General features: G+C 45.3%; 2 protein-coding genes across 2 annotated transcripts; both read right to left on the reverse strand.

Moving 5' to 3' along the window:
* Positions 1 to 563: 563 nt before the first annotated feature.
* LOC120435623 lies at positions 564 to 3,803 on the reverse strand. The gene is made up of 2 exons (XM_039605378.1): positions 1,047 to 3,803; positions 564 to 645 (listed from the first exon to the last, which is right to left on the reverse strand). Exon 1 carries the CDS (start codon positions 3,491 to 3,493, stop codon positions 1,409 to 1,411), a length of 2,085 nt encoding a protein of 694 aa, XP_039461312.1. The 5' UTR covers positions 3,494 to 3,803; the 3' UTR covers positions 564 to 645; positions 1,047 to 1,408.
* Positions 3,804 to 4,323: 520 nt separating this feature from the next.
* On the reverse strand, positions 4,324 to 5,896 carry LOC120435609. The gene has a single exon (XM_039605362.1). It carries the CDS (start codon positions 5,860 to 5,862, stop codon positions 4,324 to 4,326), a length of 1,539 nt encoding a protein of 512 aa, XP_039461296.1. The 5' UTR covers positions 5,863 to 5,896.
* Positions 5,897 to 11,447: the final 5,551 nt, after the last annotated feature.

Below are 11,447 nucleotides of genomic sequence, written 5' to 3' on the forward strand. Positions count from 1 at the left end.
ATGGCATATGTAACGCAATCTGTACTTACGCCAATGCTTTAATGCTTGGAAATCAGGACTGTTGACCTTGGGCAGTTCACTAGGTGTCGGTGTCATCAATTTCACCCCAATGTCTAGGCCCAGAATCACAGCTTCTCAAGAAATAGGTTACAAGAATTCAAATGTGTCCCAAATATCTGTATCCCATCAGAGGCTAGTTTCGTAAAGGAGATTGGTAGTAGCTGCTCCACCACAGGAACAGTAAGGCTTCCAGCACACAATGGACACCACACTCACTTAACATAAACACATTTATTAAACACAATTTTAAATAATAAGGCCTTTTTTCGTAGTGTCTTTCCACTCAGTGTCCCAAGGAAAAAAAATAAAATAAACACAAATATGTATCCTTCAAGGTCCTTTGGCCAAAAGAAAACCACCTGAGCTCAGGGAAAAGTAAAGTGCACTGTTGGGGCCCTTTAAATTGTTCCTACCGCTCTGTTGGAACGGTGTAGCATCCAATAATAGCATCCAGCAAGCAGAAGCATCCACCGCAGCAACGACCATCTACCCGCCAAGGCGATTCAGCGGAGTCATCAGATGAGGGCTTCCACAAGGCAGTTCATCCAGTAGGATCCAGGGTATCGAAAGGGCAAACAAACCAGCCTACACACAAGTGTGCAGAAGAATTAACCAAATGTTCATAAGTCTCAGTACCACTGACTCAGTGTCCATGTCACTAATGGCTTATTTAACAGTCTTACCATCATAATAATACAGGTTTGTCAAAATAAAAGTATAACAACATAAATGCTGTTAACAATGCTTATTAATGCTGTTCTCTTAGGCATAACATAATAACTCTGTAACTGACCTCGTATCGGCCGCCATTTTAGGACATTAGCCAGGCTCGCTTAACAGTTAGCTTGCTAACAGTCAACTAATAACACACATTATACAATATTTAGCCTCTTTCTTAACAAACATGACAGTGGTAGATTCGATACCTCGCTGCAGCATGATAAGGCACAACATCTAATGCGAACATGAGCTGCAAGCTAACTCACCAGAGGGGTTCATGTAATGGCGGATGGCTGTCGAATTCAGCTCAGCTTCACGCTCGTACCGCTACAAGACTCTTTTTCAAACAACATATTAAAACATTAGCTTCACATATAAAGGTTTTTAAAACTATTTACAACTCAAATGTCTACTGTACCCGAATTTCCAGCTCGCAGAGGGCACGAGAGCAGCATGCGCCTCATCGGACGAACGGAGGAAAAAACTCTGTAGCTGGACTAGGGAGTGGCTACACGCACGGCACAGTGGTGCGTTCAGTGACTACCAAATAATCAGAAATCCCCATACTCAAACAATGACCTGGGTTACACTCTCCCCCTCTAAAGTGCATGAGTCTCTGCATGCACACTTAACAGGTGTGTGAAGGAAAGTGCTCTGAGAGAATACAATTGCGAAACTCTGACAAAAAGGAACTGAGAGCTAAAATTAAAGGCTCACCTAACTCATCATAAGTTAGTTTACGAGGTTGGCGTCTCTCTCTCCCAGAACGCCGCAGCTCTACTGTCTCTGGCTCTGAACTCTGCTCAGCAGTGTTGGCGCTCTCTTGATTCATTTCAACAGGTTCTGTCTGTTCAGGAATGTCAATAACAACCCAACCTGGACCTTCATCAGATGGAATGGGAGATGTGGTCACCTCATTGCTCTCTGAGTTTAACGAAGGTTCAGGTCCAGAAACATGACCGGGTGTCTCTTGTGCATGTGACTCGTCTTGTGGCTCTGAACTGGGCAAGCTAGAATGCACATCTCCAGTGGACAACTGAGGTGTGATAACCTGCCTTTCAGTCTGGATAAAAGGACCTCTGGTTATTATTTCTGGAACCACAAAAGCTGGATACACTTCGTCCTCATCACTGTATACCTCATCTTCCTGACCATCAGGGTTATCAGAAGACTGTACTTCTCTTCCGGCTTTGTTTCTCAGCTTCTTCCCTTTAGAGGGCTCATGAGATCTGCTCCCTGCTATTTCTTCCACAGGTAAGAACCCACACGGTAGAAGGAGATCCCTGTGTAAGGTGCGTTTTGGCCCGTCTCCCAACTCGGGTTCCACAACATAGACAGGGCCATCATTGATGCGTTTAACCACAACATGTACTTTCTGTTCCCACCTGTCTGAGATTTTGTGTTTACCTCTGATACTCATGTTCCTAACCAAAACTCTGTCTCCTGCACAGAGCTCGGCCACTCTAATCCTCTTGTCAAACCTAGCTTTATTCCTTTCTCCGATCTTCTGGGAGTTTTTTGCAGCAAGGGTGTAGCTCTCCTCCAGACGTTGACGAAGGTTGTTCACATACTCCGAATGAGACTTATGGTTGGCATTTTCAGGTTGGATACCTAAGACCAGATCAATGGGTATTCGGGGTTGTCTGCCAAACATCAGTTCATATGGAGAGAAACCAGTCGTATCGTTCCTCGTGCAGTTATACGCATGAACTAAGGGTTTAACAAAGTCCCTCCAGTGAGATTTGTCTTCCTCTTCCAAAGTACCCAACATATCAAGAAGCGTCCGGTTAAACCTTTCCACCGGGTTTCCGCGGGGATGATAAGGTGTAGTGCGGATTTTGTCTGCTCCTACCAACGCACATAGCTCTTTGATTGTGTGAGATTCAAAGTCTCTACCCTGATCACTGAGTAGACGACTGGGAAACCCATAATGGACTATGAAGTTCTCCCATAGAGCTTTTGCAATGGTCCTCGACTTCTGATCTTTAGTTGGCACTGCCACAGCAAACTTTGTAAAATGGTCAGTGACAACTAATATGTTTCGGGTATCTCTGTTGTCTGGCTCAAGCGACAAATAGTCCATACAAACAAGTTCAAGCGGGTAAGTTGTTATAATATTTTCAAGAGGCGCTGCCCTCTGAGGCACTGCTTTCCTCCTGACACAGCGTGGACACTGTCTGCACTTCTCTTCTACAGACTTTGTCATCATTGGCCAATAGAATCTGGCACGGGCAAGATGTAGTGCTCGTTCAAAACCAAGATGACCAATTTCATCATGTACTCCACGCAATGCTTTCTCTCTGAACTGTTCAGGTAGGACTAACTGCCATACAATGTTGTCTCTATTTGTCCATTTCCTGTACAATACTCCATCTCTCAGTTCAAGCCTTCTCCATTCCTTGAGAAGGAGCCTAACATCAGGAGCTTCAAAGTTTGTTTCTCTGAAACTGGGCTTTTGAGCTCTTTCAACGAAGGTGATGACACGTGAGACAACTGGGTCATCCCTCTGAGCTTTATACCAGTCAGAGCTTGTCATAGATGGTAATGTGTCTTCTCCAAATACATCCGCAACTGTTGAGGGATCAACAGCAAGAGACTCTACAGCCAAAGGTGGTTCTAGATTTGAACAGTGCTCGATCTTTGCCACCACAAGATGGCGCTGACATAAGGCAGATACCACCTCGTGACTCATCTCTAGAAGACGGTTTTTCATGTCATCAACTCTCTCCCTTTCTTTGATGAAATCCTCATCTTCAAAAGGAGGAGCTTGTGGTCGTCGAGACAGCCCGTCTGCATCGCGATTGGCATGACCAGCCCTGTACTTAACGGTGAACTGATAAGTAGACAGCGCAGCTAACCAACGATGACCAGCAGCATCTAACTTCGCAGATGTCAGCACATACGTGAGAGGATTGTTATCCGTCACAATAGTGAAGTTAGCGCCATAAAGGTAGCTGTTAAACTTCTCACAAACTGCCCACTTCAAAGCTAGAAATTCAAGCTTGTGAGTGGGATAGTTTCTCTCACTTTGGAAAGTCCCCTGCTTGCATAAGCCACAGCTCTCAGCTTCCCATCCTGCTGTTTGGTAGAGCGCTGCACCCAAGCCTTCACGACTGGCATCAGTGTGCAGGACATATGGTAGCTGCGGATTGGCAAAAGCAAGGACAGGTGCCGATGTCAGTCTCTCAATCAAAGTCTTAAACGCATTTTCGCATTCAGGTGTCCACTCCTCTCCAAAAGGTAAGTTAATGTTCGATGGTTGTTTGAAACGTTCTCCGAGATACACTTTGCCCCTCTTTTGGGTGAGTAGTAACCGCCGTGAGACTATTTAAAGGCTTTGCAATCTTCGAGTATCCATCAATGAATCTCCGGTAATAACCGGCAAAGCCCAGAAAACATTTTAGCTCTCTCTTGTTTGTAGGACGAGGCCATGTTTTCAAAGCTGAGATCTTATCCGGATCTGTGTGAACTCCTTGGGCATCAACCACATGGCCAAGGTATTTCACCGAGGGCCTAAAGAAATGACATTTTCTGGGGACAGTCTCAACCCAAAGTCCTCAACCGGTTCAGCACCCTCATGAGTCTCACCTCATGTTCCTCCAGGGTGTCTGAAAACACAATCAGATCATCCAAAAACACAAGTACTTCACTCAAGTTCAAATCCCCAACACACTTCTCCATCAGTCGTTGAAACGTACTTGGAGCATTTGTAATGCCCTGCGGCATGCGATTAAACTCGTAAAACCCCAGAGGACAGACAAAAGCAGTTTTAGCTTTATCTCCCTCGGCCATCTCAACCTGATAATAGCCTGATTTGAGGTCCATGACCGAGAACCACTTGGCGCCACTAAGGGCCGTGAAGGTCTCCTCAATGTTTGGGAGGGCATAAGCATCCCTAATGGTCCGTGCGTTCAACTTCCGGTAATCAACGCACAACCTGATTGAACCATCCTTTTTACGCACAACTACTATTGGGGATGCGTAGGGGCTCTCCGACTCCCTAATGACACCTGCATCAAGCAGTTCTTTGAGGTGTTGCTTGACAGCTTCTCTGTCACTTGGGTGGATGGGCCTCGACCGTTCCTTAAACGGCGTGTCATCGTTCAGCCGAATGTGATGCTTTACCACAGTGGTATGACCGTAAGACAGGTCATCAACCGCAAACACTTCTGAAACGGACTTGAGCTTGGCGGTAATGCGCTCTCTCCATTCTTCAGAGATGGGTGACTCATCAAGATTAAACTTTAGCTTCTCTCTATCAAACTTGTCATGAGAAGAAGCATTTGAAACAGGCGCCAGGGGTGAAATGTGCTGGGCTACACATACCTGGGCAACTGTACTTCCTGGTTGCAATACAATACTGTGCCCACTCAAGTTCTGCAAGACGACTGGAACCTTACTCTTAGCTTTGTAAGGGATGTCTATCAAAGCAGTCTCAAGAAATAAACCACCGGGTAACTTGTGGTGTTCACTTGGTTCAAGGACAAAGCTTACGTTGGGAGTGTTCTTTCTCAGCCTAACATCACCAATTACACAGCACTTCCGGTTGGCAGGGATGGTGACCGGTACTTTCCCGTGCAACATTACTGGACATGTGTGGCAATCATCCATTTGTTTAGCCAAGTGCTGGAGAACCAGTGCTACATCTCTGGAACACAGTCTGTGAAGGAAATCTGGACCGTCACGTTCAGATAACTTATCATGGAGTCTCAACAGTGCATTAGTACCAATCAAAACTGGTATTCTGCTGTTAAAATGGCACTCAGGCACAACGAGAGCCAAAACAACCAACTCTTCCTCTTTGCCTGTAATGTTTTGTGGAAAAGTGACGCGGGTCTCGACATAACCAAGGTAGGGGACGTGCTGTCCACCTGCGCCCTCAATCTCAAGCAACGCTTGAATGGGCTGAATGGGGAGATGTGCCAGTTTATCCTTGTGAAATGATTCGGAGATTGTAGTGACTTGTGAACCACTATCCATGATAGAGTCGCATTGCACACCCTCAACCAAAACAGAAGCTGAACAACGAGGACCTATCAGACCGGGTGGCAAGCGGGATTGGGAACCAAAATCTTGAACCATTGTCTGGGTCTTTATTTTGCTCTGAACACTAATGCTTTGGTCAATTGGGCCGGGACTAATGCTGGTCTCAGCTCCTGGGCGTCCCACAGCAGGAGCCGCTACAAGTTTAAAGCAAAAGGCTCAGTAACCTGTTGGGCTTGGAACCTTCCTTGCTTTTCCTTTAACTCAGCATTCTTCTGACGGACTAGTGTCTGGTTGGGTTCATTTGGGCATCGAGCGGCAATATGGTTATCTTCACCACATCTAAAGCAGAACCACGCTTTTGGCATAGAGGGAACCTTAACAGGTCTCCTGGCACTGCTATTTCTTGCCGTTAGGACGTCTTTGCCATCACTATTCTCTTTAGGACATTTTTGGTTCTGGGTGAGCTCTCTGAGTTGCTTAGACAACTCATCTATTTTACTTTCAAGTTTAACAGTTTCTTCTTGTCTCTGTTTTAACGCTGCACTAAGCTCACTGTCAAAAGGAGGATTCTTGGACTTTTGACTCAGTTTCTCTACCTGCTTTGAAAGCTCATCCACTCTCCTTTCAAGCTTAGATGCTTCGCTCTGTTTAGCAGTCTGTGTTGGAACGGGCTCATCATCATAGGAGGGTACATCAAAAATGGAGTGGGCATGTACAGCTGCCTTTGTAGCACCAAGATGTTTCTTCATCCTGTCCAGCTTTGCAGATCTACGACCTTCCTCGGTCCTCAACATAAGGAGTAGTTCTGGGAATGTTGGTGGACTGTTCTTTTTGTTCTCTAGCTGGAGAGCTATAATGAGACTCTGGTCCCAGCAGCCTCTAATAAACTGTCTGAGTAGGTGCTCGCTTAAAGTTTCGACAGAGACTCCCCCTCTAGAAATAGCTCGAGTGAGGAGGCTATGGAGTCTGTTCAAATATGCTGAGGGCTTTTCTCCGCTATTTTGATTGGAACTGAGAAAGGTAGCGAATAACTCCTCTCCGTCCTCTACAACACTGAAAGCGGAATCGAGCTGCCGAATATAAGCCGTGGGTGGTGAACTCACACCAAGCAGCTTAACAACATCTGCCGCTGGACTAAGCAAACTTTCAAGTATTTTCCTAACCTTTTGCACATCACTAAGAGAGGAATCACTGACAAGAAGGTCCACTTGTGTGCGCCATGTTTCGTAATCTACCTCACCATTGGGTCTAGGAGCACGACCAGAAAAGGTGCGCAGTCTGGTTTGTGTAGACCATGATACTGTTGAGTCATTCCTGATAACGTGCTCAACAACAACCTTTTGAATCTGAGGTGGGTTAAGGAGACTGTGGTCCATATTAACAGGGTTCACCACAGCACTAGCAGGTGCATTGTGGGCCTGTGTGTAGTGAGCAGGTTCATCATAATCACTAGCTACAGTGTCATGGAGGGATGTGTCACCATCCTGAGCTGTGCGTGGCTGTGTGTCAGGAATCTCAGAGTTATGTCGAGCTTCTTTGACCTCACTCTGAATAACACTCAAGAAGCCTGCTTTACCACTATCTCCAACAGCCTTCAGTTCTTCTAAGTATCTACGAGCTAACTCCTTGCCTACCTCTTCCTGAGCAACATCTCGAATGGTTTTGACAGACCAACCGATAGCAGGATCCTTGGGGCTCGGCAAGTCACCTAAGATCTGGGGGTTGATCTTGGAAATGGCTTGATCGGACAAATATTCTACCAGGACTCTACCCACTGACTGGTTTGGTTCATCTGGAATTCGAACTATCCGAGAAACTTTACCATTAACTGAAAAAACACTAGCAATGTCATCATCTGTGTAAATCCCTTCAATGCCAGTCACAAAAAGTGAGCACTGGCCATCTACATCAAAACGTCTGCAAAGATCCATGTCCAACTAAATAGGGTCAAGGTAAAAGGAAAAGGTAGGTGTTGTGAGCTGGAAAGTCAAGGTGCTACTATTCACCAATCTCCTGGCTGGCTCGCCACTTGTAACGCAATCTGTACTTACGCCAATGCTTTAATGCTTGGAAATCAGGACTGTTGACCTTGGGCAGTTCACTAGGTGTCGGTGTCATCAATTTCACCCCAATGTCTAGGCCCAGAATCACAGCTTCTCAAGAAATAGGTTACAAGAATTCAAATGTGTCCCAAATATCTGTATCCCATCAGAGGCTAGTTTCGTAAAGGAGATTGGTAGTAGCTGCTCCACCACAGGAACAGTAAGGCTTCCAGCACACAATGGACACCACACTCACTTAACATAAACACATTTATTAAACACAATTTTAAATAATAAGGCCTTTTTTCGTAGTGTCTTTCCACTCAGTGTCCCAAGGAAAAAAAATAAAATAAACACAAATATGTATCCTTCAAGGTCCTTTGGCCAAAAGAAAACCACCTGAGCTCAGGGAAAAGTAAAGTGCACTGTTGGGGCCCTTTAAATTGTTCCTACCGCTCTGTTGGAACGGTGTAGCATCCAATAATAGCATCCAGCAAGCAGAAGCATCCACCCGCAGCAACGACCATCTACCGGCCAAGACGATTCAGCGGAGTCATCAGATGAGGGCTTCCACAAGGCAGTTCATCCAGTAGGATCCAGGGTATCGAAAGGGCAAACAAACCAGCCTACACACAAGTGTGCAGAAGAATTAACCAAATGTTCATAAGTCTCAGTACCACTGACTCAGTGTCCATGTCACTAATGGCTTATTTAACAGTCTTACCATCATAATAATACAGGTTTGTCAAAATAAAAGTATAACAACATAAATGCTGTTAACAATGCTTATTAATGCTGTTCTCTTAGGCATAACATAATAACTCTGTAACTGACCTCGTATCGGCCGCCATTTTAGGACATTAGCCAGGCTCGCTTAACAGTTAGCTTGCTAACAGTCAACTAATAACACACATTATACAATATTTAGCCTCTTTCTTAACAAACATGACAGTGGTAGATTCGATACCTCGCTGCAGCATGATAAGGCACAACATCTAATGCGAACATGAGCTGCAAGCTAACTCACCAGAGGGGTTCATGTAATGGCGGATGGCTGTCGAATTCAGCTCAGCTTCACGCTCGTACCGCTACAAGACTCTTTTTCAAACAACATATTAAAACATTAGCTTCACATATAAAGGTTTTTAAAACTATTTACAACAACTCAAATGTCTACTGTACCCGAATTTCCAGCTCGCAGAGGGCACGAGAGCAGCATGCGCCTCATCGGACGAACGGAGGAAAAAACTCTGTAGCTGGACTAGGGAGTGGCTACACGCACGGCACAGTGGTGCGTTCAGTGACTACCAAATAATCAGAAATCCCCATACTCAAACAATGACCTGGGTTACACATAGAAACTGAACATTTAACAGTGTTTCCTGAAAACCCTCTGCTGTCTGATCATTTCCTGATAACATTTACATTTACAATAATTGATTACACAGCAGTGGAGAGTAGACTTTATCACAGTAGATGTCTTTCTGAAAGTGCTGTAACTAAGTTTAAGAATATAATCCACCCACTGTTATCATCTTCAATGCCCTGTACCAACATAGAGCAGAGCAGCTATCTGAACACTACTCCAACAGAGGTCGATCATCTTGTTAATAATTTTACCTCCTCACTACGTACGACTCTGGATACTGTAGCTCCTGTGAAAACTAAGGCCTCAAATCCAAAGTCCCTGACTCCGTGGTATAATTCTCAAACACGTAGCCTAAAGCAGATAACTCGTAAGCTGGAGAGGAAATGGCGTGTCACAAATTTAGAGGATCATCATTTAGCCTGGAGAAATAGTTTGCTACTTTATAAGAAAGCCCTCCGCAAAGCCAGAACATCTTACTATTCGTCACTGATTGAAGAAAATAAGAACAACCCCAGGTTTCTCTTCAGCACTGTAGCCAGGCTGACAAACAGTCAGAGCTCTACTGAGCCAACAATCCCTTTAACGTTAACTAGTAATGACTTCATGAACTTCTTAAAGAACCCTTCCCCTGGTAACCAGAGTCGTCTATGAGATTGCCAGATGGTGAAGCATAATTCATGATTTCTCCTCTGCTCTCGAGTCCAGCTTGTTTTATACCACTGCACCAGACGTGTTGCTTTATGCTTAGTAAAGTTTGGATGCAGCTGCTCAGCCAAGGAAAACCATGCCATGAAGCTCTCTCTGTTCTTAAACTAATCTGAAGGCCTCAAATCTGAAGGTCTGTAGTGATTGACTCTGTGCACGATGTGACTCAGCATCTAGTGACCCAGCTGTGGGTCCCAGTCACTTCCACTTTGTTTTTATACCACTAACAACTAAATGTGCAAAATACAGTAACAAGAACATTTCACGACTTGACTTGTTCAACAAGTGACATCGACTGAGCTCCTGAGAGCGACCTTTGACCCAGTCAAGACTTGATTCAAAATGGCGCCGGTGTGTGTGGCTTGCTGTCTGTCACTGACAGTGGTGTGTTTGTTTGTGCTGATTTTATTGACTGTTGTGATAAATGTCAACTCTCTCTTGGTGTAAGATCGCCAAATTCTACTGAATTTCTGTCTTTCTGCCAAAGATCGGGCAAAGTTGAACCAAGCTGGAGATAAAACTTTGTCCCTGCTACTATCGGAGATCCCAGCTCACCTGAGCCGTGTCCCAGCTCCACCTCACCGGCACAAGTGCTGTTTCCGGGGGTGCCGGAGTGGCCCCCCGGTGAAGCTGAAAGTTTCTTTAAAATGCTCTTTTACGCCCTTATCCAAAGAACACAGAGCGGTCCCTCGCTTCTCTATCTCTCAGTGTTCACTGGAACCCGTCGGTATCTGGCTGGTACCTGTCATCGGCCTGGATGGGATGTTCCAGCCCTGAAAACCCTGCTCGCCTCATCCCCGCTGCCGTGGGGTGAATCTGCGGAACCTGCAGCCTCTGTGTCAGGCTTCTAGTACGGCTAATGACGCGGCTCCGTCGTTAGCCATACATCCCAAGGACTGGATTCTCTGTGTGTGTGTGATAAGTGGCTGAGCACCGGTGAGTACAGCATCTTCTCTGAACTTCTACCTGACGATTGCTGCTATTTTAATTCCCTGCTTATGTTGAGCAGGAGGGATAGATATAGGAATAGGTTTGTCAGCCTCCAAAATACAAGAAGGACTTTGTGAATGAGTTTGTTGACTTCTTGGCTGAATACATGCCAAAATAAGATTGTGTTCTTATTGTTGGGGATTTTAATATTCATGTGTGCTGTCCTGATATGCCAATGGCAAAGGGCTTTTTAAACCTTATTGATTCTTTTAATCTGGTGCAATGTGTGACCGGTCCCACACATGAACATGGACTAACAGCAGTCTGGCAAGGAAGGAGCGGCTATAAGGTCCAGCAGGCATGTGGTGTGAAGGTTAGCCGGATAACTCAAGGCTAGTCAGTTAAATCGAACAACAGACCTTTATTTGACGTTAACAACGTAAGACCATACAAGCCAGGTATCCACGGCTCTACTCCATCCATACATACAGGTGCGGGGGTACATTAGGTTACATAAAACTGGAGCCAGCTGTGATCTTCAAAGTGCTACGTGACGAGTGAATCCTTTCCAGTGTGTCCTCAGCTTTAGCTGCTGGTGATTAGCCACTAACGTTAAAGGTTTATCTTGTCTTTAG

This window comes from Oreochromis aureus, linkage group 22 (assembly GCF_013358895.1).
Source record: "Oreochromis aureus strain Israel breed Guangdong linkage group 22, ZZ_aureus, whole genome shotgun sequence".
In the NCBI taxonomy this organism is placed as follows: Eukaryota; Metazoa; Chordata; class Actinopteri; order Cichliformes; family Cichlidae; genus Oreochromis; species Oreochromis aureus.

Bases quoted from the DNA above. Each gene is read 5' to 3' on its own strand.
- LOC120435623 (XM_039605378.1), bottom strand. From the start codon at position 3,493: ATGAAAAACCGTCTTCTAGAGATGAGTCACGAGGTGGTATCTGCCTTA.
- LOC120435609 (XM_039605362.1), bottom strand. From the start codon at position 5,862: ATGGTTCAAGATTTTGGTTCCCAATCCCGCTTGCCACCCGGTCTGATA.